The sequence below is a fragment of the Mustela putorius genome, unplaced genomic scaffold (genome assembly GCF_011764305.1).
Source record: "Mustela putorius furo isolate JIRA1106 unplaced genomic scaffold, ASM1176430v1.1 tig00003909_pilon_pilon_pilon, whole genome shotgun sequence".
Taxonomy (NCBI): domain Eukaryota; kingdom Metazoa; phylum Chordata; class Mammalia; order Carnivora; family Mustelidae; genus Mustela; species Mustela putorius.
In genome coordinates, this window is record NW_025422057.1 from 488,298 (window position 1) to 506,487 (window position 18,190).

Genomic DNA, 18,190 nt, shown 5'->3' on the forward strand with positions numbered 1-18,190 from the left:
CCGGCCTCCCTGTGCCCAGGTCAGCGGGGCTCTGGGTTCAGCTGAGGTCAGAGCGGCGAGCTGGTGGCGGGCCGTGTGCAGGGACTGGGGCAAAGGAGCCCGCGCGGGGACCCCGCCTCGCCTTCTCCGTTCACCGCCATTCAACTAGAAGGACATCCGCCGGCATCGGGTCAGAGAGTTATTTATTTACTCGAGGGAGAGAACGCGCAGGGAGCGAGAGTCCCAAGCAGACTCGCTGCGGAGCGCGGAGCCTGTGGTGGGGCTCGTCCTGGCGACCCTGAGACGCGACCCCGGCTGGGACCGAGCGTCGGACGCTGCACCGACGGCGCCACCTCCGTGTCCCGCTCTCAACTGTTCTCAAGGTTTTATTTGGATAAACTCCTTTGCGACAAAATATGTACAACATGAAATTCCCGACGGTAACATTTCTTGTCACGCCGCTGAGTGGCTTGAAGTACATTCACCCTGCGGGACGCCCTCCACGTCCGGCATCCACGGCTGAGGCTCTGTCCCCACGAAGGCCCCATCCCCGCCCCCGCGCGGTCTCTGCGCACGTGGCCACCCCGGGGACCCCACGAGGTTGGCAGCACACGGTGCTGGTCCCTCCGGGTCTGGCTGTCACTCAGCAGGCCTCGGGGCTCCTCCTCGTGGGCCGGGTGCTGGCCGGTCCCCCGCAAACGCACTCCCCAGCTCCGTCTCCGGCCGTCTGCTCCCATCTTGGGGCGGCCGTGGGCGCGGCGCAGGGGGCTCCCGGAGGCCTCCTCCGGCTCTCCGGGGTGGACACGCAGAGCTGGACTTGCCGGCTTACGCAGTGCGGCCACGCTTACTTTTTGGAGGCAACTCCGGAGTGGCCGCGCCGGTCCCCCTTCCCACCAGCCGTGCACAGGGCTCCCGTTTCTCTGCGACTCGCCAACACGGTCTTTTCTTTCTTTTTCAAATTTTGGTGGGAGCCGTCCTACTGGGTGTGAGGGGGCGTCTCGTTGCGGTTTAGTTTTCCACAGTGACCAGTGAAGTGGGACTACTTTCAGCTACTTGTGTCGGTCCTCGGGGGAGACGTCTACGCGGGTCCATCAGCCCTGGCTAGGCGGGGGCCCTGCGAGGCTGCTGCCGTGTTCCCTGGACATTCTGGACATTTCGCCTTTCTCAGAGGCGTCTGTGGGTGTTCCCGGCTGCTCTTGGCGTGCCCGTCCCCTCTGCGGGGGGCATCCTTGGACGCACCACGTTTCGATCGAGCGCAGTTTCTCTATTTTCACTTCTGTTGCCTGTGCTTTTGGTATCGTATCCGAGAAGTCGTTTCCGTGTCCAGTGCTGTGAAGAAATAATTTATAATTTAGCTCCAACGTTCAGGTCTCTGACGGCTCAGTTAACTTCTGGAAGTGGCGCACATACAGGCCCTTTCGCAGGTCACGCCGTTTTCCCAGCGCCGCGTGTCGTGAAGGCCGTCCTCTGCCCGCTGGCTGGTCTGGCGGTTGGTCAAAACCCATCTCCCGCGGGCTTGTTTCTGGCCTCTCCAATCTGTCCTGCGGGTCTGTCCGTCCGCCCTCGTGCCGGGCCACACTGCGTCGGCGACGGCAGCTCTGCAGCAGGTTTGGAATCAGAAGAGTGAGTCGTCACTTCTGCTCTTCTTTTCCAGGACTGTTTGGCTCTTGGAGGTCCCTTGAGAGTCTGTGTGAATTGTAGGTGGGATTTTCTATTTCCTGAAAACCCATCATTGAGCTGCTGCTCCTTTCAGCTCCGCGGCAGTGTGGACGTGTGCATGGGGCACACTCTGAGTTAGAGGCTCCGCGGCAGTGTGGACGTGTGCATGGGGCACACTCTGAGTTAGAGGCTCCGCGGCAGTGTGGACGTGTGCATGGGGCACACTCCGAGTTAGAAGCTCCGCGGCAGTGTGGACGTGTGCATGGGGCACACTCCGAGTTAGAAGCTCCGCGGCAGTGTGGACGTGTGCATGGGGCACACTCTGAGTTAGAAGCTCCGCGGCAGTGTGGACGTGTGCATGGGGCACACTCCGAGTTAGAGGCTCCGCGGCAGTGTGGACGTGTGGATGGGGCACACCCTGAGTTAGAGGCTCCGCGGCAGTGTGGACGTGTGCATGGGGCACACCCTGAGTTAGAAGCTCCGCGGCAGTGTGGACGTGTGCATGGGGCACACTCCGAGTTAGAGGCTCCGCGGCAGTGTGGACGTGTGCATGGGGCACACTCTGAGTTAGAGGCTCCGCGGCAGTGTGGACGTGTGGATGGGGCACACCCTGAGTTAGAGGCTCCGCGGCAGTGTGGACGTGTGGATGGGGCACACCCTGAGTTAGAGGCTCCGCGGCAGTGTGGACGTGTGCATGGGGCACACTCTGAGTTAGAGGCTCCGCGGCAGTGTGGACGTGTGCATGGGGCACACTCTGAGTTAGAGGCTCCGCGGCAGTGTGGACGTGTGCATGGGGCACACTCTGAGTTAGAGGCTCCGCGGCAGTGTGGACGTGTGCATGGGGCACACTCTGAGTTAGAGGCTCCGCGGCAGTGTGGACGTGTGCATGGGGCACACTCTGAGTTAGAGGCTCCGCGGCAGTGTGGACGTGTGCATGACGCACACCCTGAGTTAGAGGCTCCGCGGCAGTGTGGACGTGTGCATGGGGCACACTCTGAGTTAGAGGCTCCGCGGCAGTGTGGACGTGTGCATGGGGCACACTCTGAGTTAGAGGCTCCGCGGCAGTGTGGACGTGTGCACGGGGCACACTCCGAGTTAGAAGCTCCGCGGCAGTGTGGACGTGTGCATGACGCACACTCTGAGTTAGAAGCTGGTTCAGTGTTGCTTCTCTGGCTGCTCTGACTTGGGCTGCTGGTGGCCCCTCCACTGGTTCCTCTGACCTCCAACATGCCCCCGTCATGGGTTCCTAACCATTTCCTCACTCCCAGGAGCCCTGGTCCCTTTGACTGGAGGACGGGCCTGGAGCCAGAGGCTGTCAGACCTGCAGGCCCTCGGCCAGCACAGCCAGGAAACGCACGGTGTGTGCTCCGTGACTCTCCCCCTCGGAAGCCACGGGACGGCACTCACTGTCCACGGGCCCCTCTCACAGTGGTAGCTGGTCCCACGAGGGGCCGCTGATGTGGCTTTCTGCCTCTGGTAGTCTGTTCGTTTCCCACTTGTGGGTACGGCTGTCGCAGGTGGAAAGCCTGTGCTGCTGGGACAGGAACCTCCGGCAGCCCCGGGCAAGCGTCACTGTGTGGAAATCCCTGTCACAGGCAAGGAAGTGGGGGTGAGGTCCGCAGGCCCCTGAGGGCAGGTGACGAGACGGCCAGGGGCTGGGAGCCCCGGACTCTGCCGCAGTGGCACGGAGCTGCCGTGTGGCCGGACTCTGTGCTCCCTGCCCCGACGCCCTACGTGGGGGCCACCCTCTGTGCCAGGGCCCCCAGGGAGGCCCCCACCAGGCCCTGAAGTCCGGCACCCGCGATGGCTCCTGCGGGGGACCACAGCACAAAGCTCAGAGGAGCAGGCTGAGGCCATAGGGCATGGCCCCACCGTCACGTGTGCAGGCCGGGGACAGGGCCCTGCTCTCCGTCCCGCGTGCAACTGAGCAGAAGCGCGACGTTCAGGCAGTAGCAGGAGAACAAGGGGGAGCCCCGGGGAAGGTCCAGATGGGGGCAGGTCAGGGCCAGGGAGACATGGTGCTCCTGCGGCTTCGCTCGGAGCCTTGGAGGCCGGAGGAAGTGCATCGCACAGGCCAAGCAGAGGCGCCGGGAGCAGAGCGCGTGAGCCGAGGGGGTCCTTCCTGCCTGCTATCCTGGAAGGTCAGGCCTTGTGTGATAAGGCCTAGGTGGGAGCTGCTGGTCACAGGGGAAGGCTGCAGCCCAGGTCCCAGGTCCACGAGCTCTAGGTCACTTGGGAGTGGGGCCTGCAGCCCTGGTCAGAGCCACTGGGTATGGGAGGCAGGTGCCCAGTGGCGGGCGCAGTGACCAGAAGTCCAGAGCTCTGTGCACGACCCTCACCTAGGGCCTTGGCCTGGCCAACCTCAAACTTGCTGAGCGGGGAGACACGCAGACTGCCCTGGCTGGCTGGTGCAGGAGGGACGCGGCCCCCCAGAGAAGCCCAGGCCAGACGCACTCCAGGTCCAGCCTGAACCGACAGCCATGGGCAATGAGACTTCTTGTCTCAGTGCTGCTGCCTGAGGAACAGGAGGCCGCCTGGGACGAGGGCCTTGGCCTGCCTGCCCCCTCCAGAGACATGGCCCGCGGCCAGCTGTGATGGTACAAGGTGACCTCCTGCACCTGTCACGGCCACCCGTGTGCCCAGCTAAGAGAGAGAAAGGCCACGTCCTATCCCTGATGTGGAGGACACACACAGACGAGCACCGCAGTGCCCGGGGAGACGCACAGGAAGAGCGCCCAGACGAGTGCCGGGGTCACGGCGGGGGGGTGGGATTCTGTGCCCCCCCACCCCCGCCAGAGTGACTGGGAGCTCCCGCTGCTGCGACGCGGACTCCCTGCCCAGGGTGCCTCTGCGGCCACAGCACCCCCTTCCCTGGCAGCACGAGTAGCGGGCAGCCGCCCGGGACTCACCAGGCTCTGGGCGTCCGCGTCGGGGGCCCCGCCTGCCTTCTGCCTCGCCAGCTCCTTCACGTAGCTGTAGACGTCGGCGCCGAAGCAGTCGGCCTCGTAGAAGGCGCTGCACCAGCCGGGGCTGCAGCTCTGGAGCTCCGCCGGGCCCGGGTGCGCGGCCAGGCCCCCCTCCTTGGGCCGGGCCAGCCGGGCCACTGCCTCGGGGCTCGGGCCCCCACCCTGCTGCCCGTGCTCTCCGGCCTCCGGCTGCTGTTCCCGCTCCCCTTTGACTGACTTCTGAGGCCGGAATCCCACCTCAAAGTTGCCCCGCGAGAGCTCGTCTGCATCCACATCGGACATCGACGGGGACGGGCCGGGAGCTCGGCTGCCACGCGCCATGGCCGGTGTCTCCTTCCCTGCGCAGGAGAGGAGGGTCCACTCGACACTAGCTCGTGTGGCAGAGTCCGTCCCTCATTGTTTACAGAGAGGCCGCCCGTGCTGAGTCGGGGACAGGAGGCCCCTCGAGACGGCCGGGTGCCCCTCTGTTGCTCTAGGGGCCAGCAGGGTCCTTCGGATTCAGGGCGGTGGTCCCGCTTCCCAGGAGGGTCCCTCGGGTCCCCTCCCAAACACAGGTCATCCCGTGGGGCCGGAGTCTGGAGAGGACACCCCAGGGCTGGTGGACTGCTTGTGCGGAGACGGGCAGAGGGGCCGAGGGGCTCCCTGAGCACAGTCCCTTTGCTCTCAGACTTCCTGGGTGTGCGTGCGGCAGAGTTGGGACAAGGGGAGCCTCTCTTGAAAGAGGAGTTCTTGCGTTCGGGCCCGTGTCTCTTACCTGTTCTGTGCAGCGATGGCCTCTGGCTGGACAGCAAGCAGCCACTCGGAGTGCCGGCTGCGCTGCCCTCAGGCTCTGCCCCAGCCTCCTCTGAAGCACTGTCATCAGAAGGACGGACGTCGCAGGCCCCCCGTGGCCCCCCGCCCCCTCCCCACAGCACAGTGCCTTCCCTGCTCTGCCTTCCCGTAGGAAGCTTTAGGTGGATGAGGGGAACCCTGCTGAGGCTGAGGTGCGGGCCTGCCCGTGACCCCGTGCCAGCACCCTGGACGCACACCGTTTGACAGGGACGTTCCCCGTCCCATGCAAGCTTCCTGAGGACAACGTGACCCCCGGCCACAGGACGGCACAGGGCCTCTCTTTCCGCAGCGGTTAAGGGGGCCTAATAACGGGCACAGGGTGTTCTGGACATTCGTTTCGGGAGGTCCCTGCAAGGCCCTTCTCCCCGCCCAAGAGCACAGTGTGGGCGGCAGCCATCTGGGCGCTCTGTTGACCCGTTTGCCCGGGCAGGGAGTGCGGCAAGTGCCCCCGCAGCAACCACGGCAAATGTGAAGGGACCCTTGCCTACCCGCCTGGTGGGGCCCCTGGAGGCAGACGGGGCTGTGGGTGTGCCTGGAGCTCAGGGATGGGGTGTCACAGCACTGGGGTCCAGGCATGGTCCCAGCCCTCGGGGCCACCTCCACCCACACGGCTGTCCACAGTCCACGGCAGAGGAGCATGGGGCCCAGTCTGTGAAGGGGCGGGTCCTCCGGCGGCCATCACCCCCTTTGCGGCTGGCATGCAGTGCCCGCTGGATGGGGGTTGGGGGCAGATGCTGTTCCCTGGGGGGCCTCCTGCCCTCTGGGCTCCTGGTTGCTTGGCCTCCTCAAGCTGGTACCCGAGCAGGAATGTGCTTCCCGCCCCGTGAGCCCACAGTCCTCTCCTCTTGCCCGAAGGAGCCCGGTGCCCAGAGGGAAAGCTGGGGGCTAGGGTGGGCTTCAGGACAAGCGGGAGGGACCCGCGTGGCCGGCCAGCCAGGGGCGCTGGACTTTAGGGGACAGGAGCACGTGGGGAAAACAGCGGTGGGCCAGAGGAGGCAGAACCAGGGCCGTCCTGCCTGGCAGGGGACCCCAGGGTGGGGGAAGCCTGGGGCCTGGGGAGGGGGACTCACTTCTCGGAGGGGGACGTCCTCCCGTTCACCACTTTGAAAAGACTCTGCAGCAACTTCTCCCCCCAGTAGAGGTCACAGAACTTCTCCGATATGGCCCCGCAGAAAGTGGCATAGGTGAGGTCTTTCAAGGCGTAAATGTATTCACCTGGTTTGCAAAACGGCAGCGGCCAGTCACGATGGGGGAGCATCCCCTCCGGGTTCCTGCTCGCCGCACAGCTCGGGGAGACGCCCGGGCGGGGGGGCTGGGCTCTGAGACCCTCTTCCTGCCCGAGGCTCTGCTGCTGGACCCACGCCTGGGCGCGGCTCTGGCCCCCGAACTCTTCATGCAGACGGACGTGTGGGGGCCCCAGTTCCCCTACACACTGGCCCTCCCCCAGGGCACTGTGTCCCCCCACGGCCTCTCCCTGGTCCTGGGGCTTGTCTGGAGAACCCAGGGGGCCCTCTGCCTCGATACCCATGATCAGTGCTTCTAGTCCGTTGTCCAAGTAGCCGTCGAAGGCGAACTCCTCCTGGATGAGGCGTGTGGCCTCCTGCAGCGACGGGCAGGCCGTCCTCTTCGGGAGGGGCGAGGCGTCCACACTGGGCACACCAAGCTTGCAGTCTGCTGGCAGGGGCCGCTCGGGGTGACTGTCTGTGGCCTGGTCATCCTGCTCTGGGACAGAGGTGCCTTTGGGGCTGTCTGGACTCGCCTTGGCCAGGGACGGGTCCCATGGAGCCGAGGACCGACCCTCAGGCTCCTGGCCTGGGCCCTTAGTGGCCTTGCTCCTGGGTGGCTTGGCTGGGTGACTCGGGTCACGGCGGGTCACACTGGACCCCTCCTCCGTGGGGAGTGCCTGTGCCTTCAGGAGTCGGACATCAGCAGAAGACTCGGGCATCACTGGTGACGCCCCGTCTGGGCCCGGGGCTGGGACGCAGGGGATGCCCTGGGCCTTGTCTCTCGGCGTGGACTCTCTGGGAGGCTCCGGGGCCGCTCCCTGGGGTCCGGCACCTGGTGCCGGCTGGTCAGGCATCGTCCAGCTGGCAGCTCCAGGGGCCTCGGGAGCCTGCCGGCCATCGTCCTCCCTGTCCCTGAGAGCACAGAGAGAAGGAGAGAGCACTCGGGGCGGGCTCAGGGACCCCACCAGCCCCAGGGTCGGGTGCTCACCTGGCGTCCTCTGCATCTGGGGCCAGCACGATGGGCCTGAAGTGTGTGGCTGCGGCGGTGAAGGCGGCCGGCAGCAATGTGGCCCCTTCAGTGCCGGGGGGCTGCGTGGGCACAGGCCCCTGCACGGCCACCAGCCTGGGGTCACGGCTGACCCCAACAAAGCCTGGGGACAAACCCTGCCTGAGAGTGGGCAGTGCAGACGCCCCAAAGCTGTGGCGGCTCCTCCCTACCCCATGGCGACCTCCAGAGTCAAGGGTGAAGGAGCCGGGGGAGGGGCCGGGTGGTGGAGGGCGGGGGCCACAGACAGGACGAGGGGGTCTTCCTCCTGCTGCAGGCTGGGGTCACCACCCAGCCCGGACAGGAAGCGGTCGGCAGGGTGTGTGCGTGGACATGGGAGAGAGTGAGGGATGTCCGGCCGCACGGCCTGCTCTGGGGGCTGGCGAGGCGGCAGAATGACTGGGCCGTGGAGACAGAGGGTGTGAGTAAACGGCGTGACTGCCCTGATGCTCTGGGGCCCAGGGGTGCCTGCCTGTGGGTGTCCTCTCAGGGCTGGGGTCAGCTGCGGGGGCGGCCGTGGCATCGGGGGCAGGCGAGGTGGGCCCTGGTGACCCACCTGAGCTGGGCCCAGAGGCGGGAGTCATGCTGGGGCTCAGCTTGCCCACGGAGAGCGCGTTCTGGAGGCCGATGGTCTCTTCCTCCTGGTCAGCCTGAGGCAGAAGGCCACGGACGGTCCCAGTCAAGGTGACAGCAGGGCCCGCGGGTGCGGACCTCTCTGGCCCTTCAGTGGGGCCCACAGCCCACACTGACTCCCACTGCTGGGCTCTGGGGATACCGTTTCGCAGTTCGACAAGGTTTCGGTCGGTTTCTAGGGCCTGGGAAGACTTCGGCGCCGACAGGGACCCCGGGCTTCTCAGGGTGGCCTCTCTGCCCTCCAAGGGCCCCGCCCGGTCAGCTCAGGAGGCTGCAGGCACATTGACCAAGTGTGCCGGCCACCTGAGGGTCGTCCTGCAGGACACGCCCCCCGCCCCCCACGGCCGCAGAGAGGGCAGGGCATGGGGCCGCCCCAGGAGCTGCCCTGAGAGCGGAGGAGAAGCTACCACCTCAGCTCCCTCCACAGGGACAGCAAACAGCAAAATGCAAGGACTTTCATCTCCCCGGGGCGCAGACTGAGGGGTCTTCACCTGCTCTGGAAGTCCCCGTCCAGCCTTGTGGGTGGACGCCCTCAGGTGGGCTAGAATCCTCCTGCTGTCCATGCCTCGCTGACGGAGGTAGGTGCTGCATGTCTGTAGGAGGGATGAGCCCGTGAACAGGCGCTCTGAGACGCCGCAGGCCGGGTGGCGGCCCCATGTCCCTCCAAGCGCAGAGGGGCCTTCAGAGAGCGCATGGCGGCCTGTGGGCTTCCTGTACAGGGGGACTCCACGGGGGCCCCCTTGGGGAGAGTTGAGCAGGCCCAGCCTCCGGCAGCCTGGGGGGAAATCCAGCAGCCCCGTGTGGAAGGAATAAAGACCCAACAGAAAGGGCCACAGCCCTTCCTGGGACCGCTGCCCCGCTGACAGCCATCCGCAGGGAGGGGTGAGGGGCGAGGGGCAGGCTCCGGGAGAGGGGGCTACCCCAGTGCTGGACACGAGGGGCACGAGGGAACATGACCTTTTCCAGCTGGCCCCTCTAAGAGTGCTGAGGAAGGGAGACGTTAAGACCCATAGCGAGTCAGCTCCCACATGCACAGACAGGACAGCAACCCCCCACTGCAACCCAGACAAGCCCAAGTCCTCTGTGACCTTGACGACAGGCCAGTGGGGGCCTGCAGGGTGACTGTGGGTGGGCCCCAGAGCCTGTGCCTGGGCCGAGGCAGGTTTGAGGCCCACCCTTGGTGCACGTGGGCCCTGGACGGCTCTGGGGTGAGGACTGGTGCCGGAGCATGGAGCTGACCCCTGGGAACTGAGTCTCTGCCAGCTCAGACCTTCTGGTATTTGGGGACAGAATGTCACTGCTGAGAATCTGTATTTCTCATTTGGGTTATGGACGGTCCTGAACGTGAAGATAAAGATTCTTTCCTTAAGCTGCCGTTTAAGGCTCCCCCGCCACCCGCCTCATCTCATTTCCTAACCGCTGGCAAGAACCACAGAACACTCGGCAGAGAACGTCCCCATCCAGGCTCTGCACGGAGACTGCCCAGCCTAGCACGGCTTGGGGGGCCCAGAGCCCCCAGGGTTCCTGTCTGGAAAAGCTCAGTTTGCTCAGCCAACGCTGGGCAGAGGCTGTGATCTAACGCCCCCAGAGCGTTTATTGCCAAAGGTCCCGACTGCGAACTCTTCCCCGTCCTAGAGGCGTCTATGTCCCTCACAGCCCAGGACCTGAACCTGATGCTCAGAACGTCGATCCTCAGGAAGGCTGGGCCCGGCTCCCAGGGTCTGGGGATGGCGGACACGGCTGCTGCCACCCCCAGCCCCTCATCCTCCCTGAACACGCCTGGCTGCCTCCGTGCAGATCTGGAGTGGAGTGAAGCGCTTCCCCTGCCGTCCATCTGTCCGTCCATCCATCCGTCCATCCACCTGTAGCTACTGAGTGAACTGTCCCAGCATTGTAGCTGCCATCTGCTGGCTTCTCTGTGGCACGAGACCTCACCCTTCCTTGGCCGGGCAGGCCAGAGAGGCCCAGAGCGTCAGGGGCAGAGAAGACTGCAAGGAGCTTCTCCCCCGGGGGTGGCCTTCCGGTGGCCTCTTGGTCACGGAAACACTCACGGGGCCCCCCGTACTTGTCCAGCTCTTGGCAGATGGGGCAGGCTTGGGAGGGTGAAGGAAGGGGAGGCTGAGAGGACCCTCAGGGGACACGAGGGAAGTGGGGTGGCTGGGGGGACTCCCTGCCGTCAGAGGGACACGGTCAGGCTGGTCCCAGGACACCCCTGCCCACTGCGGCCGGGCGAACACACTGGAGGCAACCGGCTGGTCTGGGAGGGGCTTGCCAGGGTCACGGGCAGCAGACACTGTCCACCACCTGTCCACCACCTGTCCACAAATGAAGCCCGTGGCCCACCCTGTCCAATGTCCACTTTTCCTGAAAACAGGAACCTGGCTGCTTGGTCATCACCTGAGCCCTGGACGGTGAGTGGGGGTCCCAGCTACAGTGGGCTTACCTTGATGGCCTCTGCTGTGTGTGGCCGCTCCTGGGCACTGCGCCTGGCCATGTCCAAGAGGAAGGTCTTCAGCCTGCGTGGCAGGGCCAGCTTGTGGTTTTGGGGGACGCTGAACTTGGCCGCCGTCCACAGGACCGCAGCTACGGCGTACACGGAGGCCTGGGTGGAGAAAAGCCCAGCCCTGCTCAGTGGCCCCTCCTTCTTCTGTGCTCCCCAGGGGTGCACAAGCGGGACAGCAGCCCTGGGAGACCCTCCCCCTGTGCACCTGCTTGGAGCCTGGAGGCCCTGGCAAGACCCCGAGTCAGATCCCACAGGGGCCTGACCTGGGGACCTGCATGTTTACCAAACACCCGCGGGTCTTCACACTGACATGTGAGGCCTCGATGGGACCTGACCGCTCTCACAGTCCTCAGGCAGGTGGAGGTCGCAGCTCGGGGGTCTGAGGCTGGGGTCCCCCGAACCTGTGGGGCGTTGCTCAGTGGTAGACCGCAGGCTCTGAACAAGACCGGCCGCCTCTAGGCCTCCCAGCTGTTCACGTCCGGGGGAAGGATGGGCACGCGGCTCCAGAGCAAGGGAAGGTGTCACCCCCCCAGGAGAGACCAGCGAGCGTCTCGGATTCTTCTCAGCTCTTGGATCCGAAATCCGCCTGCGACAGACAGGCAGATGCTGTTGTGCCCAGAAGTTACTGCCACACGCTGGCCGGTGTCATTGAACTCCACGGCCCGATGGAGGCGCAGCGCGGAGGGCCCGGTGAGCGGGGCAGCAGGAGGCTCGGCTCTGTGGATGCGACACACCTGTGCATTCCGTCACACCACGAACACTTCCTCTGTCACTTTGTCAGGTTGGCACAGTGGACAGAACTGCAAGCCGGCGCTGGTGGCCACGCACACCTGTCTCTGCGGCTGGACGCTCCGCAGGCTGTCGCCGGGCAGCCAGGGTGGTGCGGGCGCCCGGGGTGGGGGCCTCCCACGGCCAGGAGCTCCCTGTGCAGGGAAGTCCCACGAGAGGGAATTATCGGCTCTAGATGGTTACTGACCTTCTGAGAACATTCAACCCTTTATTTTGAGGTCATTATAGATTCACGCACTGTTGTAAGCAGTGAGACAGAGGTCCGTGTGTCCTGGGCCCAGGTCCCCACAGAGGTGACATCTTGCCAAACTGCAGGGCAGCGGCCCCGCCCGGGTGACGGGCATCGCCACGATCCAGAGCATCTGGTCGTCAGGAGGGGTCCGGGGGCCCCAACATGTGTTCTCTGTCTCTGGCAACCACGGACCTGTTGTCCGATTCTAGGGTCGTGCCGTTTCTCATACATGGAACTATGCGGTCTGGGACCTTCAGGGTTGGCGTCTTGCTGTCGGCATAACCCAATGGAGATGCACCCAGGTCACCGCCGGTCAACGCTTTGCTCCTTTTACTGCTCAGTGGCGTTCGCGGTGCGAACGGACCCAGCGTGCTTAACCACTCACGCATCTGGGCTGTGTCCCGTTTGGGGCTGTTCTGAACACGGTTCCCCTGGGACGGGTGCTTGGGGACACGGTTTCCCCGGGATGGATGCCTGGGGATGTGGCTCCTGGGCTTTAAGGCAGGTACGTGTTTACTTTCTGACGAAACTGCCAGAAGGGCCGCGTCCTTTCCCATGCTCAGCAGCGGTGCCCGGGGGCTCCTGTTCCGCATCCTCGCCGGCCTCTGGTGTGGGCAGCATTTGGGGTGCCAGCCGCGTTCATGGACGTGGAGTGCTGTCTCCTTGTTTTAGTGGGCGATTCCTGAGTGCCCCATGCCGTCGGGCAGCTTTCATGCTCGTTTGCCGTATGACGTCGTTGGCGAGGGGCTCTGCAGGCCTTTTGCCCACTTTTAAAGTGGATTGGTTTTTAAATTAATTTGGTGGGACGCCTGAGTAGCTCAGTAGGTTGAGGCTCTGCCTTTGGCTTGGGTCATGATTTCAGGGTCCTGGGATCCAGCCCACCATCGGGGGGGGGGTCTCTGCTCAGCGGGGAGCCTGCTTCCTCCTCTCTCTCTGTCTGCCTCTCTGCCTACTTGTAATCTCTGTCAAATAAATAAAATCTTTAAAAAAATTTAATTTTTTTTAAAAAACGATTTTATGTATTTATTTGACAGAGATCACAAGGAGGCAGAGAGACAGGCAGAGAGAGAGAGCAGGAAGCAGGCTCCCCGCTGAGCAGAGAGCCCGATGTGGGGCTCGATCCCAGGACCCCGAGATCAGGACCCGAGCCGAAGGCAGAGGCTTAACCCACTGAGCCACCCAGGCGCCCAATTTGTTTTTTTTTTTTTTTTTTGTACTGCTGACTTTTAAGAGATCTTTGTATGTTCGGGATATAGATGCTTTATCAGATGTGTGTTTTCCTAGTATTTGCTGCCAGTCTGCACCAGTCGCTTCACTCTAAGTCTGAGGTTGTCACGGAGGCGTACATCGACTTTCTCTTTCACAGAACGTGCTTCTGCGTTGTGCCCAGAAGTTACTGCCAGATCCCTCCCAGGGGTCCCCTACTGACATGCACAGGGTTTGTCTTCTCCAGCCTACTGGCTCGACGCTCTACACGAAGGCCTTCCCGTGGCTGAGTCATCCTCCACACGCGGGATGAGCCCCAGTGGTCAGTTTCTGATTTTGATGAAGTTCATCTTGCCCACTTTTCCTTTTGTGGAAAAGTCTATGGACACGGCCTTTGGTGTCACGTCTAAGAACTCTTTGCCTAAGATTTGGTCTGATTTCTTTCATTAGGATTTTGTAGTTCTCAGCACATTCAGTCCAGTGCGTGCTTGGTTAGATCCGAATGTAAGTACTTCCTTTTTTTGCGTCATGGTCACTTACATTAAGTTTACGTTTTATAGTTTAATTCAATTCAAATTAATATTTATTTAAAATTTTTTTCTTCAGCTAAGACAACAGAAGAGACGATCTACCGTACACATCCCACTTGGCCACAGCTGAGAACAGACTTAGTCCCGAAAGTCACAGGTCCGGGGCAAAGGACCAAAAGGGACAGGTTTGGTCTGAACGAGGCTGGTCTCTCAAAAGTGGTCGTTGAGATCGGACGGCGAGGGAGGTTTAGATCTCCTGAAACAGATTCTAGAAAGTCGGTGTGTGTCCCACAGTCTGCACCAGCGTCCCCGGCCTCCGGCTTTCCCAGTGTGTGCTCCTGGGGCTTCCCGGGGGCGTCCGCGGGCGCGTTTCGTGGTCCTCCACCTCGCTGTCTTCCTTTTCCGCTCAGCCTGTGCCTTCGCCCCTTCCTCCACCGCGTGGAGGCTTCCGAGACGGTGCTGACGCGGAGAGAGCGCGCTGTTTTTTGGGGGGAGGGGACTGTAATTTAAGTCTGGTGTCTGTATGTTCATTGCTAACATGCAGAAATACAATGGATTTTTGAGCGTTTACCGTACATCCTGTGACCTTCAGAACTCACTCCTTAATCCCATGGGCTTCCTTGGAATTTTCTACAAAGACAGTTTGTCATGTGCAAATGGTGTTATTTCTTCTGGGTCTTCATGCTGTTTTCGCATTACTGCAGTGGCTCGAGCTTCAGCACTATGCTGGGTACAAGTAGTGACCGTGCACGTCCCTGCATTGGTCCCCGTCTTGGGGGAACGCATTGAGTCTTTTCCCATTTGGTATGATGTTAGCCACAGGTGTGCGTGTGTGTGTGTGTTTGTAGACACTCTTTATTCCGTTGAGCAACTTTCTGCTGTTTGTTTTTTTCTGAAACAGTTTTTTATTATGAACGGGTGTTGAATCTTGCCAAATGGCTTTTCTGTATCAATACGTGTGATTATGGGGTCTTTCTTTTTTACCTGATAATACGTTGGACTGATTGATTTTCAAATGCTAAACCAGCCCGGTATCCCTAGAATAACTTCCTGTGTCACGGTGCATAATTTTTATATATAGTTGAATTCTATTTGCATATTTTGGTAAGGACTTTGTGTTGATATTTGTGAGGGATGTTGCTGTATGTAAGCCTCTATCTATTCGTATACATTGACAGGAAATATATTGGCTTAATAAAACAGACAGGGAAGTGTTCTGTCTTCTGGACAAGATGGTGTAGAAGGGATATTAATTTTTCTTTAAGCGTTGAGTAGAATTCTCCAGCGAAATTCTGGACCAAGAGATTTACTTTTGTTAAAATTACAAATTCCGTTTCCTCAACAGTCAGGGCTGTTCAGAGATCTGTTTCGCATTGGGGGAGTTGTGGCACTTTATGCTTCCCGAGGAATTGGTCCATTTCACCAAAGTTGTCAGATTCATGTGTGTAGAGTCGTCTGCAGCCCGCCATTGTTCTTTTGACGTCTGAACGGTTTGTGGGCATCCCCCGTGTCACTCCTGGCGACGGCGATTCGTGTCTTTCTCTCCTTCCTCTTCTTTTCTCCCCCCCCTTTTTTTTGGCTTTGTCCGTTTTGCTGGAAGTTTCAAACTTTTATTGGTCTTTTCTAAGAACCAGCTCTTCACTGGTTTCCTCTGCTGTTCCCCGTTTTGTTGACTTCGGCTCTAGTCTTCGCGGCTTCTGTCCTTCTGCTTTGGGTCTACGTTGCTTCTTCGTTTTGTAGGTCCCCGAGGGGTAGCTTAGACTACGGACTTGAACTTTTACCTCTTTTCCCATGCATGTGCCTCATGCTACGAATTTCCCTCTTAGCCGCGCTATGGCTGTGTCCCACAGCGTCAATGCTGGCATCTGTTGATCTTTTCCTTCGGTTTGAAGTCTCCCTGGTTCTGGGTATGGGAAGTGGTTTTTTGGGAAACCTGGACATTTTCATGTTGTGACCTTCTACGTGGCTTTCTCTGACAGCACTGTTGGAAAGTGGGCACCGTCTCATTACTGCCAGGTGGTGGCAGAGCTCAGGGTCCGGACACCTGAGCCGAGGGCTCCTCCTCACTGCCGCATGGGGGGTGGGAGACCAGATCTCCACAGGGCCTCGAGTGATGCGCCTCTGGCTGGGAGCGGGAAGAGTGCATCCTTCCGGCGCCTCACCTGCCTCCTTTCCCAGCACGAGGCAGGGCTGGCCTCGCTGCTGCTGGTGACGGTCAGAGTGCCGGCTCTCCACAAGGCTTCCTCTCACAACACCTGGCTGGGAGGGCCGTTTGCTTCGGCCAGGGGTGGGGGATGTGACCCCATGGTGACCACATGGTCTCCACTGGCTTCAGGGCAGGGGCCATTACAGGCCGGTGGGGACCCTCGGCCTTCCCTGGCACCACCTGGTTGGGGTCTTTGCCGGCATGCGCGGGTCCACCCCTTCCCTAGCCACGGCCTCGGGCTTGAGAGTGTGGCTTCTGTCCCCATGTATGGGGCAGAGAGAGGGAGCAGGGCCCTCGCCACTGTGCCTCCCTCGGGCCTGGGGCGCCGCCAGGCTGCCTTTGTCTCTCTGCCCTTCAGACTTGTCATTCTTGTTTCAGGGACGGGTTTCTAGACGCACTGGGCGGGGCGGGAGGCGGGGTTCCACCACCGTTTCTAATATAATTTACCTAACTTTTAGTTTGTACAATTTGATTTTTTATTTTAGTATTATTGTTTAAAGTAAGCTCTATGCCCAGTGTGGGGCTTGAACTCATGACCCTGAGATCAAGAGTTGCACGCTGCACTGACTGAGGTAGCTAGGTGCCCCCAAGTTCGCAGTTTAATTTTGGATAATGGGTCTGTGTAGCAAGTGCCTCGTGAACACTGCTGACCGTTCAGCCCTTGGCTCTCTCAACCAGCACGTTTGGCCTGAACGGTCCCTGCCCAAGTCCCACCCTTCTTGGGGTGACGCTCCCAGAGCCATGCGCCTGTCACCCCTGGGGAGGCACTGGCTAGGTGGAGGCCACCCTGGCCAGGAGGGCCAGGCTCTGGAGGTGACCGCTGCACTGCGGGAGGGCCCTGCCTCTCCTGGGCCCTGTGCTGGGCCCACACCTCCTCCCCCACCCCCGGCTCTGGGCAGAAGGGGGTACCATGGGTGCTGTGGGTGTAGGGAGGGACAGGGGGCGCCCGCTTGCCTTCTCAGTCACCAGTTCTTGCTCTGCAACCTCAGGAGCCAGAAAGAACGAGTCGTAAGTGCCTAAGAGAGAAAAGCCCCAGTTCAGAGTTCTCTTTCCAGGCTTGGGTGTCCGCGGCAGAGCACAGCTCCTGAGGGCGACCCCGGTACACACCGTTGGCGGGGGGTGGGCTGAAGAGCACGGCCCCGTCCTCGGCCACCAGCACGGAGTCCAGGCACAGGCAGGCTGCAAGAGACGGTGAGGGTCAGGGTGGCTCACGTGGGAACACTGCTCTCCCAGGAACCCCGCAGAGGCAGGCGGGGGGGGCTCCCTCTGCGCCGCCCCCCACCCCAGGGAGCCCAGGGGCCGGGGCTGGTGCACTGCTTCTTCTCAGAGGCCCCAGCACACTGCCCGGTGGACGGAGCACGGGGGTCCTCTGCAACACCCCTCCTGCCACCGGAGCTGCCTCAGGGCCGCTCCTCGCACATCAAGCTGGAAATGGAGAGGAAGGAAGAAGTCGGGGCATGGAGGGTCACAGCCCAGCCCCGGGTGCTGCCCCTCTGAGGGGTCCCAGAGGAGGCTGCGCCCCAAAGGGCCTATGGGTCGTGGGCCTGTCACACTGTCCAGCAGGCTGCAAACCAGGGCAGTGTCTGAAATCCCCCCTCCCCCGGCCACTTCTGCCTCCTTGGGGACAATGGCGCCTGCTGAGGGGCTGTGGGCCACCCCTACAACTCCCACTCTACAGCAGGGTCGTCGGTCTCAAGGCCCACCTTCCATGCACTTGCCCCCTGCGGCCCCCAGACCCTTTTGGTCCTAAGACCAGAGCCAACACCTCCAGGACCCTGTGGGCTCACAGCCACCTGGCCCTAGGCGGTCCCCGGGGCCCACATGTGCCTGACTGAGGCCATGTGATGCCCTGGGATGCACGGGATGGGGGGCAGGCTGAGCACGGACCCGCAGGACAAACCAGCACCTGGGTGCTCGTGGTGAGCGCGCAGAGCAGTGAGACACGTGTGCGACAGAGCCCAGAGCTCGCACTCCTTGAAGGGCCGGCCCAGCTGGCGCAGGAGCTGCCGCAGGGAGATGACCTGGGGAGGGAGAAGTGGCACCTAGCAGGCGTGGTCCTGGGCCCGCGGGCAAGTGGCAGGGCAGGAACCACGTTGAATAAGGGTGGGGTGGGCCTCCCACATGGCCCACTCCTGGCCCTGTGGGGAGCGACGTCCCCACGTGGACACGACAGGGGCTGGGAATCCAGCGTGCCTGGCCAGAATGTGGGGACACCAGTGTGGACCCTCAGGAACTGAACAGAGAATCACCAGATGATCACGTGACCCCACCTGTGGGCGCGCACCCCCAAGGCCAGGAGCAGGGCCTCCAACAGGTGTCTGCACCCGTGTTCACAGCAGCGTGGGTCACGGCAGCCACGGGGGCAGGGACCGAGCGCCCAGCACG

The 18,190-nt window shown here is 62.0% G+C and overlaps 1 protein-coding gene across 4 annotated transcripts in view; it reads right to left on the bottom strand.

Annotated features, from left to right (window-relative positions):
• KNDC1 (kinase non-catalytic C-lobe domain containing 1) overlaps positions 1 to 18,190 on the bottom strand; it is a 60,436-nt gene that overhangs the window by 19,616 nt on the left and 22,630 nt on the right. For all 4 annotated transcript variants that reach the window (XR_006603155.1, XM_045068750.1, XM_045068749.1 and 1 more), the window contains exons 7-17: positions 17,712 to 17,826; positions 16,913 to 16,984; positions 16,760 to 16,821; positions 10,783 to 10,941; positions 8,831 to 8,932; positions 8,263 to 8,356; positions 7,650 to 7,812; positions 6,960 to 7,573; positions 6,506 to 6,650; positions 5,359 to 5,456; positions 4,548 to 4,942 (exon numbers count right to left, since the gene is read on the bottom strand). Coding sequence is in view for 3 of the 4 variants with exons in the window: in XM_045068750.1 (XP_044924685.1) it covers positions 4,548 to 4,942; positions 5,359 to 5,456; positions 6,506 to 6,650; positions 6,960 to 7,573; positions 7,650 to 7,812; positions 8,263 to 8,356; positions 8,831 to 8,932; positions 10,783 to 10,941; positions 16,760 to 16,821; positions 16,913 to 16,984; positions 17,712 to 17,826 (2,019 nt within the window). In the remaining variant the exon portion in view is untranslated. The remainder of the gene's footprint in view (positions 1 to 4,547; positions 4,943 to 5,358; positions 5,457 to 6,505; positions 6,651 to 6,959; positions 7,574 to 7,649; positions 7,813 to 8,262; positions 8,357 to 8,830; positions 8,933 to 10,782; positions 10,942 to 16,759; positions 16,822 to 16,912; positions 16,985 to 17,711; positions 17,827 to 18,190) is intronic.